We start from the raw sequence: 21,669 nt of genomic DNA, 5'->3' as shown, positions 1-21,669 counted from the left end.
GGGCCAGAGAGCTGAAATGATGTGCCAAAGGACATACAGCGAGTTAGTGACAAAGTGTCCCTTTCTGCTTTTCCCAGTGCTTTCACATATATCACCTTGTTTAGCGTTCCTATTTTCCTAGTGCAACGGTAGGGTCATTGGACAGTGGTGGGGTCTCCAAAACCTTCTTGGGGACCAAAGAGAGAGAATGAATGAGTGACCTCTCCCCTCACCCCCAGAAGGGGCCCCCAGGGAAGAGCTGTTACTGGACACCTCCTCTGCCTTCAAAGCAAAGACTACCCAGGACACCTGCGCTTCTCTGGGAACACAGTGACCCAGGCTTTCCTGGGTGGAGAATAGGGCAGGGTTGTTTCCCTGGGGTTAAGGCAGCCATCTAGTGGACTAATAGTCAAAGGACTAATCCAGGCCATAAAATTAAACTGCTGGGTGACCTTGGGCAGCAAGTAAGTTACCTGTTCTCTCTGGTCCTCTGTTTCCCCATCTGTAAAATGGGTAAGTTTGCTGGGCTAGGATCTCTGAGGTTATGGGAGGGTTACCCACTGACCCATTCAAACCTAGCAGTGAATGGATTAAATTGACGGAAGGGTCAAGGTACTGGAGATGCCAAACTGCTGGGAGAGCTTGGCTTCCCAGGCCAAAAGGGGAGGTGAGAGGTCAAAGGTCGGGTTCCAGTCAAGCCCAGAAAAGCCGGAAGTCCCGGATCCCGTCCACTCTGACCGGGCCTCCAGCCACGTGATTAACCTCCCGAGGCGGAGCTTCAACGCCGAGAGAGGGCGGAGTTTGGGGCCCCCCCAATGGCAGGGCGGGTGTCCTTACACCACAGCAAATCAACGCAGAGAGACGGTAAAATTTAAACCCCCTCCCAGCCCCTCCGCGGGGACCTGTCCCGAAAGCGTTTGTAGAAAGTGCGGCCGCTCGCCCCGCCCCCGCCAGGGAGAGGGCGGGCTCTCCCTCTGGAGCTCGCCTATCACGGCGGACAGGCTGGGGAGAGGCGGGCAGCGGCGCCAATCAGGGCGGCAGCCGGCGCTCGGCGGAGCGGTTGGCTGCAGTTGTTGCAACTTTTTTCGAAAGCTGCGTTTCCCGGGAGATCCTAGGCGGTGACAGAGCCGGGTCATGGCTAGAGGTATCGGCCCAGGTGGTCAGCGCCGGGCCGGCAGGGTTGGGGGGGTCTCGCTGGAGGGGGGACCAGGGTGGCGGGAGCGGCGGGGAGGCGCCCTTCTGCGGGCTGCTCGGACAGAACGCGGGGACCGGGGTGGGTCGGGGGGGCGGTGATGGGAAGGGGGGCTGCGGAACCTTCGCCGCCCCACGCTCCCTCCCCGTTCCCGAAGCCCCCAGAGGCCCCTCCCACTGCCGTGCCTCGGTTTCCCCTCTCTAAAGTATGGGCACCTGCTGCCTGCCTCTCCAGAGGCAACATATCCGTATGTCAAAGCTCTTTGGAAACTAAAGCGCAGGGCACCTCCAGGGAATGGTTGTTATTGATACAAAGAGAGGGGAGGCTCTCTCTTGTTGGGAAAGGAGGTGACCCCGAGGCGAGGGCGCCGATCGTAACCTACATCGTGGGGAGCGCGTGAGAGTGGACACCGCGGCAGGCGCCTCTCTTCCCTCCCCAAGCCCTGAGTCAGCTCTGCGCCGCCGGGGCGGGGACTCGGCCCCGCTGCCCCGCTTTGGGGTGAGACGGGTCTCCTGGCACCTCCCGGGGCGGCCCTTCATTCGCAGCTGGTCAGGACTCCTGTCTACGAGAGATGGCTTGGGTGGGATTGGACAGCCGCGGGAGGCGATGTCCCTGCCTGAAGTCCTTTGCACACTTAGTTTGCCGTCAGGACAGTAAGACCCGCGTTATGCGGCAAAGTGATCTCCAGCCGCTGGTCATTTCCAGCCGCTGTGTCCCCTTCATGCAAAAACTTGAGCGTGACAGTTGAGTGGAATTATTATTTTAAAAAAATAAGTTGAGGGCCGGCCCCGTGGCTTGGTGGTTAAGTGCACGCGCTCCGATGCTGGTGGCCCGGGTTCGGATCCCGTGCGCGCACCGAGGCACCACTTCTCCGTCCATCCTGGGGCCGAGTCCCACATGCAGCAACTAGAAGGATGTGCAGCTATGACATGCAACTATCTACTGGGGCTTTGGGGGGAAAAAAATAAATAAAATAAAATCTTTAAAAAAAAAAACAAACCTGAAATTAAAAAAAAAAAAAAGTTGAGGTTTTACATTTTTCTCAGAATTCCAAGACATTACATCTTAGTAGGAATTTGCCTTAATGCAGTATGCTCGCTATAGCAATAATAATGAATAAAATAAGGACTCATTCAGCAAATATTTGTTGGGCCCCTTTGTTTTCAGGCACTGCTCCCAGTTGCATCATTTATTCTCCCAGCATCCCTTTAGGGTCTTTTGGGACAAGACTTACCGAGATTGTGATTAAGAAATGAGGCATAGTGAACTTCAAGTTAAAGAGCTTTATAACCCAATCCATAGGGAACATCAAAACAAATATTTTTCTTCAGATAAGTGTTAAGCATCTAAAAATATACTTAACAGTATCTGACAAATCTTGATAAAACTGTGCTTCCCTGGTTCATTTTTCCTATCACAGCTAAATCATATAAACTACCTGTTTCAACAGTACTGCATTTGAAAAAAAAATAGCTTGCTTTAATTAATCTAGGGGGAAACGAAACTAAGCACTTTGCCATTGAAATGCATAATATGGGCAAATAATAATTACCATTGAGGGTCAGGCAGTTTATTATCTCAGTTAATCTTTACAAATTGTTATTCCCATTTTTCAGAGGTGGAAGCTGAAGTCCAGAGTCACTGACCAGACTCTGGCCATGCTGTGTCATTGCTTGTTCCACTTGACCTCCCTTAGCCAAAGCAGAGACGAGTCTTCCAGCTTCTACCATAGCAAGCTTACAAATCACCTTTGTCATGTATTAGTTAGTGATTCTCACTGTCTCACTTGACCCTCAAATTTGTAGTTACTTATTTCATAAGGCTTCATTACTATTGCAAACTTTTTTTTTTTTTTTGTAAGGAAGATCAGCCCTGAGCTAACATCCATGCTAATTCTCCTCTTTTTGCTGAGGAAGACCGGCTCTGAGCTAACATCTATTGCCAATCCTCCTCCTTTTGTTTTTTCCCCAAAGCCCCAGTAGATAGTTGTATGTCACAGTTGCACATCCTTCTAGTTGCTGTATGTGGGACGTGGCCTCAGAAGGGCTGGAGAAGCGGTGCGTTGGTGTGCGCCCGGGATCCGAAGCCGGGCCGCCAGTAGCGGAGCATGCGCGCTTAACCACCAAGCCACAGGGCCGGCCCATATTGCAAACTATTAAATTGGGCATTTAGTATTGTAAATATCAAATCATTTACAGTACTTCAAATGAAATGTCAGCAGCCTTTTTCTTCTAGAAAAGCGGTCTTTGTTCCAAACTTGTAGTTCACTTTGAGAGCCCTGCTGGGTCACATGAACAAAATGTTCAGATACCAGGCAACCCCTCCCTAGTTTTGAAGCTTCACAATCATGTAAATATTTTCAACCTCGAGTATATTAGTTTGAGGAGGATCAGTCCATCTGCTTTTCTCCATCTCTACTGCCACTGTTGGATGGCCTCCTAATTGATCTCCCTCTTTCCACTTTTACCATCTCTGATGTACTATCCCTCAGCAGCTACAGTGGTCCCCAAAACACAGATTTTTATCATGTGACCTCCCCATTGCTGTTGGGATTAAATCCACAATCCTCACCTCAGCCTATCGGGCCCTACTGACCCCTCTAGCCTCACTGAGCTCCATCTGTCTCTATGTTCACTGTTGTGCCCTTAGCACAGGGCCTGGAACAAAGTAGGTATTCAGTAAATGTTTGTGGAATGAATGAATTGCTCTTTTAGTGTCTGAGTTCAAGGGAAGCAGTATACATTCTTTATGGTAAAGTACCTCATATAGCGGAACTGGGTTCAGATCCCAGCTCCATCCCTGCCTTAGTTATGTAACTCTTAGGCAAGTGACTTATCTTCCCCGAGCCTCAATTTCTACACCTGTGAAATAGAAATAGTACCTTCTCATAAATGATTGGGAAGGTTAAATTAAACAATGTTTTATTACAGGGCCTGACATGGTAAACATTCCATAAGTGTTAGCTATTAGTATCATTGCTGTTGATTCCTGTTTCTCTGAGATCCTGGGCAACATTAAGAGTTTTTATTTCTGCTGATGAGTATATTTATTATATGCGTATGAACAGCTCACGTACAGAAAGGAAAGACTGTTTTGAAATTTATACCGGATGATTTATATTACATCTTCTAGGTACTAGAGCTGCAGAGTTGAGAGGAATGAGCACTGGAGTTGTGTTTTACTGTATCCCCTGCATTTGAGGGCTAAAATAGAGAAAACTATGGCCATGAGCATGTGTGTATAATGTGTGGGGCAGTGTTAAAATAGTGTGCGAAGTGGACAAGATGATCTGAGCGGCTGCTTCCTGCTCCCACACCATGATTCCCATAATAGTTTGGCAACAAACTGCAAACCTTGTCTGCCCAGCAGATGTAACAGACACAGTTTCAAATGGCTCGACCTGGGTGTCAGAGGGTCACTTTAGAATCGCTTTCACTCTCTGCATAGTTTCTTGGGTATTCAAGTGGGCAGAGAACTCTACCCCACTGGAGTTAGTGGTTGGGGTAGGGACTGGGTGGGAGGTGAGTTCCCCAGCCCTGCCCTGAAGGATGCTAAAGCATGAGCTGATCTGGGAGGCATTGTCCTGAGCTGAGCTGTGTCCTGCCATGTAATCCTACTCAGTCTTATCCCTTCTAACTGGAGGCAGCTACTTAAAGTGACAGCTATTTGTTTATCTGTGGATGTTGGGAGGTGCCCTGGGTGGGTTATGGAATTCAAGGTACCTGGTTTTTTTCCATGAGGACGCTGAGGCCTAGACTGGGGAAATGACTTGGCCATGGTCACGAAGCACCTCTAGGGCAGAGGCAGGGAGAGAAACCCTATCCTTGCCTCCCAGGCCATGACTCAAGCAGCAGGAGCTAGACGCCCCGAGGTGTCTTGTTTGCATCTCAGAGTCTGCACAAATACAGTGACTCTTTGGCTGCGGGCCCTCAAACCCTAATGGCTCCAGCACAGTGGCGCAGGGCAGTGAGCTATGCCGAGACAAGACACCAGAGTGCCTGGAACCCCTGCCCACCTAGGACATTTTCTCATGGGTGGGGGACAGTAGAACGAGATGACTTGCTAAACCCTTCTGCAACACCATTTGTCCCTCCCAACTTTAGTTTCCTCATCTGTAAGCAGGAAGGGTAGTGGCTGGTATTGTAGGCTCTGGGGTCAGTCGGCCTGGAAATGCATTTCTAGTTCTGAGAACTTGGCCAAGCTCCTCCTTCTCCCAGCTTCGTTCCCCGTCTGTAGAAAAGAGATAATAATGGTGTGCCTTCATAGGGTTGTTGTGAGGTTCGAGTGAGATAACTTAGGCGAGAGGAGCACTCAGCAAACTTACCATTGTAACCCCTGGCTCTGTCTCCCCAGGACCTGTGCTGGTCAAGTGCAGACCGCCCGGGTTTGCCACCTGACCTCATCACTTTCTAGTTCTGTGGCCTTGGGCAAGCCCTTGCATCTCCTTTGAGCTTCAGTATCCTCATCTTAAACGGGTTTGCCACAGGACCTGCCCCCCATGGGTTTTCGGGAGGATTAAATGCCTATAAAAATGCTCCGTGTGCCCAGCTTCGGGCACACAGGAAGGCTCTCGCCTGTCGCGTTCCCCGCTGCGGCTTGCGCCTGGCACCGACGGCTCTCCCAAAATATCCGTTGAGCCAGCGAGAGAAGGAGCCTGGCCGGCCGGGAGCCTGCGCTGTCATTATCATGTTTCCCACCCCTTCCTCCCCGAGTGGCTGAGGCCGCGCGAGAGGGGGCGCGCCCGAGCCGGGATTCGCCGCGGCCGCCAGCCCGCCCTCCCCTCCCCTCCCCCCGGAGCCGCCCCTGCCAGCCCCCTCCCCGGGCCGGGAGCCGACGGTGGGCGGCTGCGAGCGGGCGGGCCGCGGAGGACGCGCCGCCAGCGACTCCCTCCCTCCCGCGTCCTCGTCCCGGGCCGGCCGGGGCTGCCGCGGCGCGCGGGTGCGGCCCTGCTCGCAGGCCATGGGGGAAGGGGGCGCCGTGGGGCGCCGCCGGCCCTTCCCCGGGGCGCCGCGGCGGCGCTGGTGGCGGCGGCAGCAGCAGCAGCAGCGGCAGCGGCAGCGGTGGTGGCCGGGCCGCGGCGGCGGCGGCGGCGAGAGCGAGGGCGCGGGGCGCGCCGCCATGGGCCTGGCCGGGCTGCAGGTGGGTGTGTCGGGCCCGGCCGCGCGGGGGGCGGGCGGCGCGCGGGGCCCGGCCGGGCCGGGCGGCGGGAGGGCGACGCGGGCCCGGGCGCGGCCCGGCCGGCCGGCTCCAGCTTCCGCGCGGCGCGGGCGGCCCGCCGCCGCCGGGCCCTCGGAACATGGCTGCGGCGCCCGGCCCGGGCGGCCCCGCTCCCCGCCCCGCCGCGCCCTGAGCGCCCCCTCCCCCGCTTCCCCCGGGTCCCCCTCTCCAGGCAGGAAGATGTCCAAGCCCCGCGCGGTGGAGGCGGCGGCGGCGGCGGCGGCGGCAGCGACGGCCCCGGGCCCGGAGATGGTGGAGCGGAGGGGCCCGGGGAGGCCCCGCACCGACGGGGTAAGCAGGCACCCTCTCCGCACTCACTCGGCGCGCCCGAGGGGCCGAGCGGCCCGGCGCCCCTGCCAGCCCCGCGCCGCGAGCACGTGGGCGCCCCCCCAGGCCCCCCGCCCGCGGCCCTGGGGCGGGGGTGCGGGCGGGGCGCCCGGCCCGGGCTGCTTCCTTTTCTGCTGCCTGCCTGGGAGTGGCGTCCACCCTTGCTCCGCCATGACCCTGGCAATATTTGACCTCGGAAAAGTTTGTGTCTTTATGGCATTTCCACACCCCGAGAGCCGGCTGCCCCGGAGGTGGCTGCCTTCCCAGGGTGTGCGGGGCCTGCCCGGGTCCCTCAGAGGGGTCCCAGGTCTCGCTGAGTAGGTGCTTAATGGTTCACTAGGCGGAAAGGCCCTAGCAGTGTTTCTGGAGAAGCCCTCCTCCTGTCTGTGCTTACTCAGAGGAGAGGCCCCACACCCAGAGACACCAGCGGTGACCTGGACCGCCCCATCGGCTTGCTCACTCTCCTGTTAACGCCAAGATGCCGTTTGCGATAGAATGACCACCCTAATGCGCTGGCCGTAGGCTCTGCTTTCATGAGCTTTTCACCCCACCCCCCAGTTACCCTGAGAGAATTCCTCCAACCGCAGTCCAGTCGGCAGTTCTGGGCGGCTGCTGGACTGCGTTGATTTGAGAGGGGCCAGCCTTGGGCCACAGAAGGCTCAGGCAGTGATGGCAAGTTCCACCAACTGACCGCAGGACCAGAAAGTGGTTAATCAGGTTCCCCGAGGCCTGCTTCTGTGCTGGAGTCCCTGCCCCTCCTGCACAGAGGCCAGTCCTTCAAATCCCAGATTTGTTTACTCTGGGTCATTCTGACCTCCCTGCCTCTGGTAGGTTGTCTCCTTCTTATGTAGACCTCTGTGTACAGCTGGTTCTCCTGCTGGCCAGATGTCCCCTTAGTGACCAGAATTAGAGACCACATGTGTTCTGGAAACGTCTGACTTGGACCTGGGAGATTCTAAACCTTCTGCTGCTCTACTGGGGCTGGCGTCCCCTGGTAGCACAGTTTTGGGAGATGGTGTTGTTTGTTTTTTGTCTTTTGTATTCTGGTTGCCCCTTCTCCGCGTAAGTGCTGTGGGACCATCATCTTCTTCAAGCCTCTTTCAGAATGTGCATTTGTCGTTTTAGGAGAATGTATTTACCGGGCAATCAAAGATCTATTCCTACATGAGCCCGAACAAATGCTCTGGAATGCGTTCCCCCCTTCAGGAAGAGAACTCAGTTGCACATCACGAAGTCAAATGCCAGGGGAAGCCATTAGCTGGAATCTACAGGAAACGAGAAGGTAAGCCTCTGAAATGGCCGTTTTCTGACCACAGCTGCTCGGGTTGGAGAAGCCTCTGACCTCCAAAATAATGCATAAATATTAAATTTTTATCCAGCGTTTCCAAACCCAGGTTCAGAAGGTTTGAACCATGTTCTGTCTTGCTGCTAAAAACACAGACTGAGGGGAAAGGGCGGCCTGTCCCAGGGCGTGTACCCTGTGGTCTAACAGGTTCTCCCTGCTTTCACAAGAGTTAGCATGTCCTTTAAGCTTGATCGTCTGGCCATGTTGCAAAAATAATGCACCTGACCTGCAGTTAGGGAGGCTCACAAGTGCCAGAAGAGCAGGAATTGGGAGTCTAGGTTGTGCAGGCCCAACTGTGCTGTGTGAACGCAGGGAGCTGACTTCCTTCCCTTTTGTGAGCTGGGCTTGACCTTCGTTTTTTTTCTTTGAGGAAGACCGGCCCTGCGCTGACATCTGTTGCCAATCTTCCTCTTTTTTTTTTTTTCCTTCTTTTCTCCCCAAAGCCCCAGTACATAGTTGTGTATCATAGTTGTGGGGTTGTAGCTCTTCTACATGGGGCGCTGCCTCAGCATGGCTTAATGAGCGGTGAGTAGGTCTGTGCCCAGGATCCGAACCGGTGAGCCCTGGGCCGCCGAAGCGGAAGGTGCGAACTTAACCGCTGTGCCACTGGGCCGGCCCCTTGACCTTATTTATTTATTTTTTTTTTTGTGAGGAAGATCAGCCTTGAGCTAACATCCATGCCCATGTTCCTCCACTTTATATGGGATGCCGCCACAGTATGGCCTGACAAGTGGTGCGTCAGTGCACGCCCGGGATCCGAACCCGGGCCGCCAGCAACGGAGCGCGCGCACTTAACTACTATGCCACGGGGCCGGCCCCCCTTGACCTTATTTTTAAAGTTTCTTTCCACTCAAGTGTTTAGTGCTGCTCTCTGAAGCAGCATACTCTGCGGTGAGATTTGGAGTTAAAATATTGAACAAGAAAATATACTACCATTGAAAATTCTGTCTAGCCCTGCTAAACAAGCTCAAACCTCACAGAAATCTTGCTGTAATTCAAATATTCCCTTTTAAAGCTGCAGTGGGGAGCGTGAAGGCTCCCTTCTAATTAAAATCTGCCTTCAAGAAGCAGAACTCTCCATACGAGCAGCTCCATACAAGAAAGCCCATAGTTATTAGCAGAAAGTGCCCTAAGTGATGGTTTAGCCTAACCTCTGTGGCCAGATCTGAGAACTAGGGGCAGGAGCCAGCCCTTGGCCTGATTCCCCCTGGGGCACAGGGTGATAATATTTCAATTGGTCATCAAATGACTTGGGTTCTAATCCTAGCTCTGCCACTTACAAGGAGGAGGCTTGGGCAGGTTGCTCCTCTTTTCTGAGGCCCAGTTCTCCCATCTGTAAAGTGAGAGAAAGAGGAGTCCCACCTCGCAGGGCTATTCTGAAGATCAGTTGAAGCATAGATGCAAAAGAGCTTTGTGAAGTGCTCCATACCGTCAGCTTTCCTCTGCTGGACTATGAGTGTTACGGCCTGCTCCTCCCTGCCTGGGCAGCACTTAGGATGGCACCTACCCCATAGGGACTGGGAAGGGGCTCTCTCTAAATGGTGGTCAGGCAGTCTCACATCCCTTCTAGCGTGGGGCAGAATGTAAATTCTCCTGAATGGTGACGTGGTGCAAAAGCTATAGTGTTGTTTTTGGCTTATAGTGTTACCAAATGGCAAAAATTAGAATTTGGGGCTGCATAACTTTGGAGGAGACCAAGGGCCACGCTCTTATCCTTGATTCTCAACCTTTTCTCTGCCTTGATGCAGACCGACGTGACAGCTGACATTCATACACTCCTAGGGTTGTGCATGACATCCTGGCTTTAACTCCGTCTGATTCTACTCAAGAAGGCGTGTAAGGGAGGGAGAATGGTCTGGTTGGGTTCTGATGTATTTATTTTTCTCTTTTGGTTATTGAGATATAATTCACATACTATAAAGTTCACCATTTTAAAGTACACAATTCAGTAGGTTTTAGTATATTCACAGATGTGTGCAACTATCACCACTGTCTAATTCCAAAACATTTCATTACCCCCAAAAGAAACCCAGTACCCGTTAGCAGTTGCTCTCTACTCCTCCTCCTCCCAGCCCCAGGCAACCACTCATCTACTTTCTGTCTCTATGGATTTGCCTATTCTAGACATTTCATATAAATAGAATCATACAATATGTAGTCTTTTGTGTCTGGCCTCTTTCACTTAGCATCATGTTTATAGGGAGGGTTCATCCATGTGGTAGCAAGTGTCAGTGCTTCATTCCTTTCTGTGGCTGAATCATATTCTATCATGTGGATATAAAACATTTTATTTACCCATTCATTAGCTGATGGGCATTTGGGTTGTCTTCACTTTTTATCTATTGTAAATAAGCTGCTACAGACATTCATATACAGATTTTCATGGAGACATGTGTTTTTAATTCTCTTAATAGATGCCTAGGAGTAGAATTGTTGGGTCGTATGGTAACTGTATGTTTAACTTTCAGAGGAGCTGCCAAACCCTTTTCCAAAGTGACTGTGCCGTTTTATATTCCTACCAGCAATGTATTATTTACTTATTTTTAAAAAGTAAATCATTTTTTTAGAAAGCGAGTAGTTCACCAACACTGGTGCTCCACAACTATTTTTAGTAACGAATCCTTTGATGTCCCTCACAACACACTGACCAGTGTCCGGGCACCATGCGGAGAACCACAGTGAACACTGGGTTTTGGTCCTGTTAGAAGAGGGAACTTTTTTTAGAGTCTGAAATGAAGCGTGCCCGGCAGCTCTAGGGGAAGAGGTTCTGCTTTATTGCCTTACTCCTCTCCGTCAACGCTGGCCCCACTCTTTAGGAATTGAGCTTTTTTCCTGGGATCTGCAGCCCAGTTCCTGAAAGCCATCAATGCCAGCATCGCCGTGTGGGGTGCTTCTGCTTCAGGGGCTCTCCCTTCATCAAGATGCAGAAGAGCGGATGTGTTAATTAACTAGATGCGAGGAATCCTTTCACACTGTATACGTATATCAAGTCATCTTGATGTACACTTTAAATATCTTACAATTTTGTTCATCAATTATATCTCAGTAGGACCGGCCCCGTGGCTTGGCGGTTAAGTGCGCGCGCTCCGCTGCTGGCGGCCTGGGCCCGGATCCCGGGTGCGCACCGACGCACCGCTTCTCTGGCCATGCTGAGGCCACATCCCACATACAGCAACTAGAAGGATGTGCAGCTATGACATACAACTATCTACTGGGGCTGTGGGGGGAAAATAAATAAATAAAATTAAAAAAAAAATTATATCTCAGTAAAACTGAAGAAAAATACAAGATACAGAAGACCAAAAGCTCTGCCCAGTGTCTGGGTCAAAAAGTAAAGCCAGATGCTTTTCCCATGATCGCCGTTAGTGGACAGCAGGCTGCACAGGCTGAGGTCACTGCTTCCCGACACCCTGATCCTCTCTCCTCTCGAAGCCTGTCTTAAAATGCAGCTGACAGTCTAGAAATTGGGAGACAGAGAGTCTAGAATAAACCTGTCTTTCTCCACCCTCTGCCTACAGAGAAAAGAAACACTGGGAATGCAATTCGAAGCACCATGAAGCCCGAGGAACAGAAGATCAAAGACGCCAGGAGAGGTCCCCTGGCACCTTTTCCAAACCAAAAATCTGAAGCAGCAGAACCTCCAAAAACTCCGACCTTGTCTTGTGATTCTCCCAATGCAGCCATCGCCAAGCAAGCCCTGAAAAAGCCCATCAAAGGCAAACAGGCCCCCAGGAAAAAGTGAGTGCTTCCTGGAGCCCCCCTCCTGGTACAGATCAGTCTGGTTCCTCTGACCCCAGCGAGGCCTGCACGGTGCTGGCTAGCGTTGGGCAGTCCACCCGCTTGGCCTCTCCCATTAAGACCCAGCTTCCTTGAGTCACCACCAGTGACACCATTATTTGTCAGCACCTCAGTCTGGCATGGGTCCAGAGCTCAGGAGCCCCCCTCCCCACCGAGAGAAGGCCGCCTGTCTTCGGCACTCTCTCTGAGTTCCCCATGGGCGGCTGAGCCTATGTGACCACAGGCCGCAGTGGACAAAGGTGTTTAAGTGACGTGTTTCCGAGGAGCCGCCTCCTAAGGGCTTGCGTGCCTTCTGGTTGTGAATGTGGTTTTAATGCTAATATTTGTTTTCTCCTCTTCCTTTCCTACCCCAGAGCTCAAGGAAAAACGCAACAGAATCGCAAACTCACAGATTTCTACCCTGTGCGAAGGAGCTCCCGGAAGAGCAAAGCAGAGCTGCAGGTAGAGTCATGTGGTTTCAGTTCCAGCTCTCAGAGGGGCAGGGTGGTCCAGTGGGCAGTGCTTGGCGTGCACAACCTGAGCTTTCCTTGTGTCATCTTGGGGCAAGTCTCTTTGCCTCTGTGGCCTCAGTGTTCTCCTTGGTCTCATGGGGATTGTCATAATGCTTGGGGTCACCATGAGGCTTGGCTAAGATGCCTCTGTGAAGGAGCCTCGTAACCTGTAGCCTGTGGCATGGAAAGTCAGGAGTTACCAAGAAGCTGGCTTTTCCAGAACTTGTTGGCAGGGCCACTGGAGCTTGGGACCGTGGGGAAGGCTGTGTGTTATCTCAGAGGCTTGTCTGTCTGCTGTCCAGAAGTTTCCATGTGTGTCTTGAGGTGGTAAAGAGCAGGAGCTTGGGAGCCACTTACTGGCTGTGTGACCTTGGACCAGTTACTTAACTGCTCTGTGCCTCATGCCCTGTTTGTAAAGTGGGATAATAGCACTGTGTGGGGTTGTTGGGAGGATTAAATGCGTTAATACACGTAGAACACTTAGACCCGTGCTTAGCGTGCTGCAGTGCAGCAATTAACTCTGATCATGGTGACCATTGCTTCCCCAGTGTTGTCACTCCCCAAGGCTCCTCTCTGCTCCTTCCCGCCCCCCAGCGTCCCTGGGAACACGGCAGGCCTCCGCCCGCTGTGTTTGCAGAGGGCTGAGCTATGCAGCAGCTGGTCAATATTGATGCAGTGAGGTGTGCTTACTGCCCTTCTATTAAGGAACCCCGGTTGGGGCCCTGCCTGCACCCGTGGGCTGCTTCCCCCTTCTCCTCCCCAGGGCTATCTGGGCCAGCCTCTCTGCTCTCCCAACCCCAAAGCAACCTCCAGGCTAAGGAGCAGTGCTCAGGATTGCCGTCCCCACAGAGAGGTGGGGGACCCTGGCCTTGTCAGTGTTAGCATTTCAACCTTCAGCATTTTATAAGGTAAATCTGTAGATATGGAAATAGTGATCTAGTATTCTCTTTCTCTCTTTTTTTCTTTGAATTTATGAGGCTTCATTTGAAAAAACAAAAAAAGGGGCTCCATCTTTCCCCCCAGAGAGAAGCTTTGGCTTTATTTCCTTAGAAAGGCAATGTCTTTCGGCCAAGAATGAGCTGTTATAAAATGCCTGCAGTGGGAGGCTGTGCTAGGTCACTCTTAAAGACAGCACTGCAGAGGGCGAGGTGGTGCCAGGCCCCAGAACCCAAGACGCCTCCCAGCCGTGGTCGGAGCTGGGGCGTGCCCACACAGGGAGCACGGGGGTTCACCAAGGGCCGCTGTGGGCTGCAGGGGGGCAGCTGAGTATGCCTTTTTAATTAAAAAACAAGGGCTTTTCTGTCTGGAGGAGTGAAGGCTGCAGTGGGACATGAGCAGGTCTGCTGAATCTTGCAGCAGATGAGCGGAAGGGAGGGACGCTTGCTTCCCCGAAGCTGGGTCTGCAGCACAACGCAGCTCTCTCTGTCCCTGGACGACGAGCCAGTTGTAAGGGGAGCCGTGCCGCGCCCCCGTTTGTGTTGGCTCTGCTGAGGGAACACCATGGCCAGGTGGTTGCTGGCCAGGGCCGAGAGGCGGCTGCTGGCCGGAGTGATGGGGCTGCGCTGGCAGGGTGGTGTCTTCTCTTGATGGCACAGGTGAAGCCCAAGGGTGGGGCAGCGGGGCCTCCTCTGAGGGGTGAGGTCAGTCCTGACCTGGCCCCTCGTGGGCCGACAGAAGCCGAGGCCCAGACGGGCAGGCATAGGAGAGGGTTGTGGGTGGCCCGGGTGAAGCGGAAACGAAAGGTCCGCAGACACCTCATTGTGCCTGAAGATAGCGGGCAGGGCCGCGTCCGGGTCCAGGTCCAGGTCCAGGGCGGGAGGGTGGAACCTGGGCCTCGGAGAGATGCCCCGAACCCCTTGGTGCTTCACTGGGGGGCCCCTTTGCCGGTCGGCCTGGCTGTGGGTAGGGTGAAAGCTAGCCCCGGGGCAGGGACTGAGCATGTTGGCAATGCCCTGGCTGCTTCATCCCCAGCCCAGCCCCGGGCCTGATGTGCAGAGCAGCTTGCTGACTCCTGCTCGGGAACGTCTTCCATCTGTCCCCCGCTTCCTGTTTGCAGCCCTCACCGTAATCCAGACGTGCTCGCCTCCCACTCGCTGCCCCTAGGCCCCTGTGGGCTGCTGCGGAGTTCTCCTTGGGAAGGCTAGAGCTGGCTGCTCGCCTGCCCCAGACCCCCGAGCCTCCAGAGGGAAACTCAGGCTCTTTGGCTCTGCATGCGGGGCATCTGCCTGGTGCAGCTCTCCTCGGCTTGTCTCCGAGCCATGTTCACTCAGGGTGGGAAAGTCCCCGGTCACCTACCCCAGTGTTCCCACAATTACTCCCATTGACACGCTCGTCCTCACTGGTCTCTGCACACTTGTAATCATTAATTATTCAACAAGGTGTGTGCGTGTGTGCACGTGTGCGTGTTGTCGCTGTGAGGGCTTACCATGTGCCAGACGCTGTCCTAGGCCAGGAGACCCCACAGTAAACAGATCAGGCCCCTGTACCCGCGGAGCTTATAGTCAACTGCGGAGCGATTAACAACCACAACAAAAGAAAAATCAAAAAGCAAGATAATTTTAGATAGCACTTTGATGTTAATTTAATGAAACAGAAGGCTGATAGCATGGCTGGACTACGGCTACTTTAGCCACTGAAATCAGAGAAGCTTCTCTGAGCAGAGCTTGGAAGGAAGGGAGGAAGCAAGCCAGGGGAGTGGCCTGGGGAAAGGGGATGCTGGGCAGGGAAACAGTGAGCGTGAAGGCTCTGCGGCAGGACCCAGCCAGTGTGGCCGGAGTGTGGGAGCAAGAGCGACGATGGCAGACGAGGCTGGAGAGGTGGGGCCTGGGCCTGCACAGCCTCACAGGCCAGCGGAAAAATGGATTTTATCCCAGTAGCAGTGGGAAGCTACTGAAAGGCTTTTGTTTTTCTTTAAATCAACGTTTTATTTTGGAGTAATTGTAGATTTACAGAAGAGTTGCAAAGACAGTACAGAACGTTCTTATAGAACCCTTGCTCAGTTTCGCCCACCGTTACCATCTTACAGTACCCTGGTACATTTGTCACAACTAAGGAACCAACACTGGTGCACTACTGTTAAATCAACTTGCTGGGAGGCTTTAAGCAGGGAAATGACACTATGTCACTTGTGTTTTTAAAAGAGCCCTCTGCCTGCTGCATGGAGAGCAGTGAAGGGCTGGTCAGCGTGGAAGCTGGGAGACCCGCAAGGTGGCTGTTGCGGGTGTCTGGGCAAGCGCAGTTGTGGCTGGAAGGCAGCGGTAGAAGTGGAGAGGAGTGGGCTGGATTTGGGACTGTCTGGTGGGGGCCTTCCATAGCGCCTGTAAACCCCCCGTAAGGTTGCAGAGAAGAGACCTGGCCTCACTCAGCCCCGTGCCCCCAGCACATCGCAGACGTTCCTTAAACACGTGTGGCCTGAGGGACTGGGCAGGCCCCACCTGGGTTGCAGGCTGGTTCTGGCGGTGTCCCTGGGTCTGGGTGTGTGTCTGACTCAGCTGAGGGTGGAGGGCTCTGCTGCTGGCACAGCTCCCACATGTGCCGTCCCGTTTGCTGGAGGTTCCTGCTGGTGGGCCGTGCTGGGTCGGGCTTCTGGTCTGCCTTTCTGTAGCTCCCTTTGGCTCCCTAGCATCCTGTGCACTGACGGACCAGTGGCGCCAGGGTCAGGGATGGACGGAGTAACAGGAGGGGTGACCCTAAGGGACAGGAGAGACCTCGAGCGCCCACTCCTCTCCAGCTTCTCCATTCAAGGGGTATTGAGGCCCTCTTCTCCTCCTCGGCAGGGCTTCTGTGGAGATGTAGGCCAGAGATCCTAAACCGAGATGTCTGCAGGGACTGTCAGGAGGGAGAGACGTGGAGCGCACGTGCCCTGTCTAGAGGGCACAGCCTCTCATCATCCCTAGCCTGTTTTATGTGAAGTCAGAGTCCTGATTTTTAGATTTTTCTTTTTTAATTTTTATTTATTTGTGAGGAAGATCGGCTCTGAGCTAACATCTGTCACCAATCCTCCTCTTTTTGCTGAGGAAGACTGGTCCTGAGCTAACATCCGTGCCCATCTTCCTCCATTTTATATGGGTCACCGCCACAGCATGGCCTGACAAGCGGTGCGTTGGTGCGCGCCCGGGATCTGAACCTGTGAACCCTGGGCCGTCAAAGCGGAGCGCGCGCACTTCACCACTATGCCACGGGGCTGGCCCCAGAGTCCTGATTTTTAAATGTCAGCAATATAAATATTTTTTAAAACGCTGCATGGGGCAAACAGAACATAGCCACAAGCCCGATTCTGCCCTTGGGCCACCACTGTCTCCCTCCTGGTCCACTGAACCCCGGGTAGCAAATTGTCCACAACAGACGGGTGCTGAGTAAAGGGGGATTGGGGGTGGCTTGTGCATCCTTGGGGACCAATGCCAGCTGTGGATGACCCAGGTGGCCAGCGCTACCCCAAGTGGCCCAGGAGCGAATGCTGATGCAATATTTGTTTTCCTTTCCTCTCCACCCAGTCTGAAGAAAGGAAAAGAATAGACGAATTGATTGAAAGTGGGAAGGAAGAAGGAATGAAGGTAAGGGGCAGCAGGGGCCCAGCCTTTGGTTAAGGCTGGTGGTCACACTTTGCCTGGTCCGGGGACCAACAGGGGCCACCGTCTGCTTTAACCCTTTCATGGTCACTGTGACCAGTTAGACTGTTAGGCTGTCGAGGCACCAGATACTCAACTATTGCTAAGGGGATGCCTCACGAAGGAAACATAAATGGCGTTGTATGTGAAATGTTATCCTGAGGAAACTTTTTAAAAATTGTGGTGGGGGCCGGCCTGGTAGTGTAGCGGTTAAGTTCGTCCGTTCTGCTTTGGCGGCCCCGGGTTCCCCGGTTTGGATCCTGGGCGAGGACCTGCTCACTGCTCATCAAGCCGTGCTGAGGCGGCATCCCATATAGAAGAACTAGAAGGACCTACAACTAGGATATACAACTATGTATTGGGGCTGTGGGGAGAAAAAAGAAAAAGAGGAAGATTGGCAACAGATGTTAGCTCAGGGCCAGTCTTCCTCAAAAAAAAAAATGTGGTAAAATGCATATAAAATTTCCCATCATAACCATTTTAAAGTTTGGTGGCATTAAGTACATTCTACTTTTACAATGTTGTGCAACAGTCATCCCTGTCTAGTTCCAGAACTTTTTCATCCTCCCAAATGGGAACTCCGTACCCATGAGCAGTCACTCACCTTCCTTCCCCCTGGCTGCACCAGTCTGCTTTCTGTCTCTATGGATTTGCCAATTCTGGGCATTTCCTGTAAGTGGAATCATAGAATATGTAGCCTGTTGTATCTGGCTTCTTTCATTTAGCGTGACGCCTGGGGAAACCTTTAAAAGGAGAAACTAATGAATTTTCTTTGAATTCTGTTTTCCTGGGAAGTGGCAATGCCCAGGAAATTTGCTTCTCTCAGTATATTTCAGACACATTGGGTGGCTGAGAGGGGAATAACACTCTGCAGTGGTGGCCAGATGGGTCTGGGCTAGGACCCAGGAGTCAGAAAGCTTCAGTTTCCACCTGCCGTCTAGGGGCATCTGAACTTAAGTCTGGGCCCCTCAAACAAGCACCCTCCAACTGCTTTTGTAATGGAGTGAGGAGACGCCCAGGAGGTTGAATTATGGAATAAAGGAGAGACTCAGAACAATGGGTCCTACTATTCCCCTGAAATGGCCAAGTATCTGGATTTGAGTCTGTGCTACACCGCTTCCTAGCTGTGTGGCTGTGGACACATGGCTCTGCCTCTCTAAGCCTCAGTGTTCTCATCTGTAAAATGGGGCAACACCCACCTAGCAGATCTCTCATGAGAATCCGGTGTAACAATGCTTTGCAAATGGGGACAAGGGAACTTTTGAGGGTGATGGATTGTGGCAATAGTTGCACAACTGTATTCATTTAATAATTCCCATCGAACTGTACACGTAAAATGAGTGAATTTTATGGTATACCTCAATAGAGCTGTTAAAAGAATGTTGCAAGCCCCAGGCACCCTGGAAGCTGGCCGTTCATGGTGGCATCTGTTGCTATTATAAACCAACCCTCTTTCTCGTCACCTCCCAACAGATTGACCTTATCGATGGCAAAGGCAGGGGTGTGATAGCCACCAAGCAGTTCTCCCGGGGCGAGTTTGTGGTGGAGTACCACGGGGACCTCATCGAGATCACGGACGCCAAGAAGCGGGAGGCTCTGTACGCACAAGACCCCTCCACGGGCTGCTACATGTACTATTTTCAGTACCTGAGCAAAACCTACTGGTGAGTCCCCCGGCGCTTCCAGTGGCTTTCCCACTGGGGCAGCGGTCAGGACGAGGGCCGGGAGAGTGTCCTGATCTTTCTCTTGCCCCAGCTTCTTTTGTTCTTGCTGCCTTTTTCCAAAGCTGTGAGGCAGCTCTGCCCCTTCCCATTTTTAATATTTGGGATTGAGCGGTTCTGGGTGCCATCTCGTCAGACGAGAAGGGGACTGGTCACACGAAAACCTGATCAGAGGCTCACCTGACCTCCCCCTCTTGGGGCCTTTGGTCAGAGCAGCTCTGGAAAATTGCTAACTGCTCCTTCCTCAACGTGGCAGTGTAGTTGATTGGTTTTTTTTAATAGACTTTATTTTTTAGAGCAGTTTTAGGTTCCCAGCAAAATTGAGTGGAAGGTACAGAGAGTTCTCATGTACTCCTGCCCCCACACCCACACAGCTTCCCCCTCTATCAACAGTTGATTTTTATTCATTTATTTATTATGCAGAACCCCACAGTTGCCTCACGGGCCTCCATAAGAGCCTTTTGCATTCCCATCTACTCCCACCCCCTGCCTCACATACCCCACCCAGTCCTTTCTAGGCTCTTAAAGATATGTTTTTGAGTTGAATTGCGTTCCCAAAGTCATAGCTACAAATCGACATCCTCCCAGAGTTGAGAGCAAGTGTGACTCTGACTGGGTTCAAATACCTCTTTATCAATTTAATCCTCTGTTGCCCTCCCTCCTCACCAGCGTGGATGCAACTAGAGAGACAAATCGCCTGGGAAGACTGATCAATCACAGCAAATGTGGGAACTGCCAAACCAAACTGCACGACATCGATGGCGTGCCTCACCTCATCCTCATCGCCTCCCGTGACATCGAGGCCGGGGAGGAGCTCCTGTACGACTACGGGGACCGCAGCAGGGCGTCCATCGAGGCCTACCCCTGGCTGAAGCATTAACCTACCGCCCCCCTTCAATGGACAAAGTGCCCTCAAAGGGAATTGATTTTTTTTTTTTACACACTTAATCTTAGCAGATGACTTCAGATGTTTTTAAAAAGTATATTAAGATGCCTTTTCACTGTAGTATTTAAATATCTGTTACAGGTTTCCAAGGTGGACTTGAACAGATGGCCTTATATTACCAAAACTTTTATATTCTAGTTGTTTTGTACCTTTTTTGCATACAAGTTGAACGTTTGTGCTTCCCGTGCATGCAGTCAAAGACTCAGCACAGGTTTTAGAGGAAAGAGTCGAACATGAACTAGGAAGCTGGGTGATGCTCCTGCCTCCAGCTGCAGAGCCAGGACTCTCTTCCCCACACCCCCAACGTCCCTGTGCTGGCGGGTGCGAGGAAGACGCTGCCTCCCAGCGCCCTGGATGGGATGTTCCCAAGCTCTTGTTTTCCTGACGTCTCGACAGGCGCACATTGAAGTGTATGAATATTTTTTAAAAAGGTTTCGCAGTAAGCTAGTCTTCCCCTCTGCTTTCTCGAAAGCTTACTGACCTGGTGGCCCATGAGCACGGTCCAGGCCTCCACTTAATCTTCCACGGGCTGCCACTTTGCTGGGCACCTCGAAGCATCAGGGCGGGTAATAAAGTAGATGTGGGCAGGGAAAAGCATTGCTTACCGAGCCCTGCCGGGGCAGGGTTTCCTGAAACTGGGTTAATTCTTTATAGAAATGTGAACACTGAATTTATTTTAAAAAAACAATAAAAATCAAAAAACAAAAAAGACAAAAAAAAAAAGAAAAACCACAGAAAACAACTTACGTGTATATAGGTCTTGAAGTGAGTGAAGTGGCTGCATTTTTTTTTTTTTTTTGGTTTTTTGGTTTTGTAGAAGCGATTTGAGATGGTACTCTATTCTAATCAAAAATAAAGTTTTGTAGTGGGACCAGAAATTACTTACCCCATCCCCCTACCCGACCGCAACCCTGATTCTGCGGGGTGGAAAGTTCCAGACCTGCTGTCAAGGCTGGCTGTCAGATCACCTGGTGTCCTTCCCGTGGAGATGCAGCCATGAGCCGAAGGGTGAGCCTAGGAGCCCTGGAATGCAGGGCCCCCAGTCTAGCCGCTGGTGCGCAGGGGAGTGGGCAGGCCCAGCAGCCCCGGGATCCAGGGTAAGGCTAAAGTTTTCACCTTGACTGATGGCAGGAGGAGTAGGTAGCTTCCTCCTCCCTCCAAAAGGGGGACCGATTCTCACTCTCTTAACCTGTAGTCCAGGGGGCCTGACCTGGGTCTGCAGCCATGACCCAGGGTCTCCACCCACCTGGTCCCAGGTAAATGTGAATGGAGACAGGTATGAGAGCCTGTCCTCAATCTTGATGCCCCCCAGTCCCCACCCCCACCCACCCTCAGCCTCATGACGGTGCTACCTAAGAAAGTCTTCCCCCCACCGCATACTTGCCTGGTCAGTGGTCAGTGAATTGGAGGAGGATCCGATGGAAGTGTGTAAATGTGAGATAAAATGTCTTGGTTGTACCTGTTTGTGGCTTAGCTTTGTATTTAAAAAAAAGGAAATAAACTTGAAAATTATTTGTCATCATAAAAATGAAACAAATTAAAATATTTATTGCCAGGCGAGGCCACCTGTGTGTCTTTCTGTTTTTTACAAGGCAGAGGTGGAGAAGAGTAGGGTTGGATTTTGCAAAAGGGTCACATACTAGGATGAGTCTGAAGTTTTAAGTAATGTCCTCCAAGGGGACAGTTTCTTCATTTATATAATGAGGGTGCTTGTGAAGATTAGAAGTTAATGCGTGTTGGCCCCTTAGAACAATGCCTGGTACATAATCAAATTTTAGCTGCCATAATTGTTGCTGTTTCTAATTTACTAGACTTGATTCTGGGTAGGTGTCTCAGAATCAACGGCATCTCTCTTCTGCTGGAAGTCCCTCCTGCCAGCCCAGATCTCTGTCTCAACCGCATAGCCCAGCACCTGCCCTTGAGAGGCTGTTGGTTCCCTCAGCCCCAGGCACTGGGCACTGAGGCAGATTGGGACTGGGTAGAGTCCTTGGTTTAGGGGCAAAAGATGAGTTCCAGCACCAGGTTGAAGTGTTTGTCAGCTGTGTC

The 21,669-nt window shown here is 52.4% G+C and overlaps 1 protein-coding gene across 4 annotated transcripts; it reads left to right on the top strand.

The window, feature by feature from the left end:
- Positions 1-1,098: 1,098 nt before the first annotated feature.
- On the top strand, positions 1,099-21,184 carry KMT5A (lysine methyltransferase 5A). Of its 4 annotated transcripts, none has more exons than XM_058531277.1 (8): positions 1,099-1,123; positions 6,561-6,679; positions 7,841-7,997; positions 11,579-11,798; positions 12,212-12,299; positions 16,843-16,902; positions 18,430-18,620; positions 19,347-21,184. In XM_058531277.1, exons 1-8 carry the CDS (start codon positions 1,114-1,116, stop codon positions 19,555-19,557), a joined length of 1,056 nt encoding a protein of 351 aa, XP_058387260.1. In that variant the 5' UTR covers positions 1,099-1,113; the 3' UTR covers positions 19,558-21,184. The 4 variants fall into 4 exon arrangements, with proteins under 4 accessions (XP_058387260.1, XP_058387261.1, XP_058387259.1 ...); XM_058531279.1 differs by lacking the exon at positions 1,099-1,123 and adding an exon at positions 6,189-6,310; XM_058531276.1 differs by lacking the exons at positions 1,099-1,123; positions 6,561-6,679 and adding an exon at positions 6,067-6,310.
- Positions 21,185-21,669: the final 485 nt, after the last annotated feature.

Source organism: Diceros bicornis, chromosome 35 (genome assembly GCF_020826845.1).
Source record: "Diceros bicornis minor isolate mBicDic1 chromosome 35, mDicBic1.mat.cur, whole genome shotgun sequence".
In the NCBI taxonomy this organism is placed as follows: domain Eukaryota; kingdom Metazoa; phylum Chordata; class Mammalia; order Perissodactyla; family Rhinocerotidae; genus Diceros; species Diceros bicornis.
The sequence above is the reverse complement of the archived record's forward strand: the minus strand, read 5'-3'. Positions and strand labels throughout refer to the sequence as shown.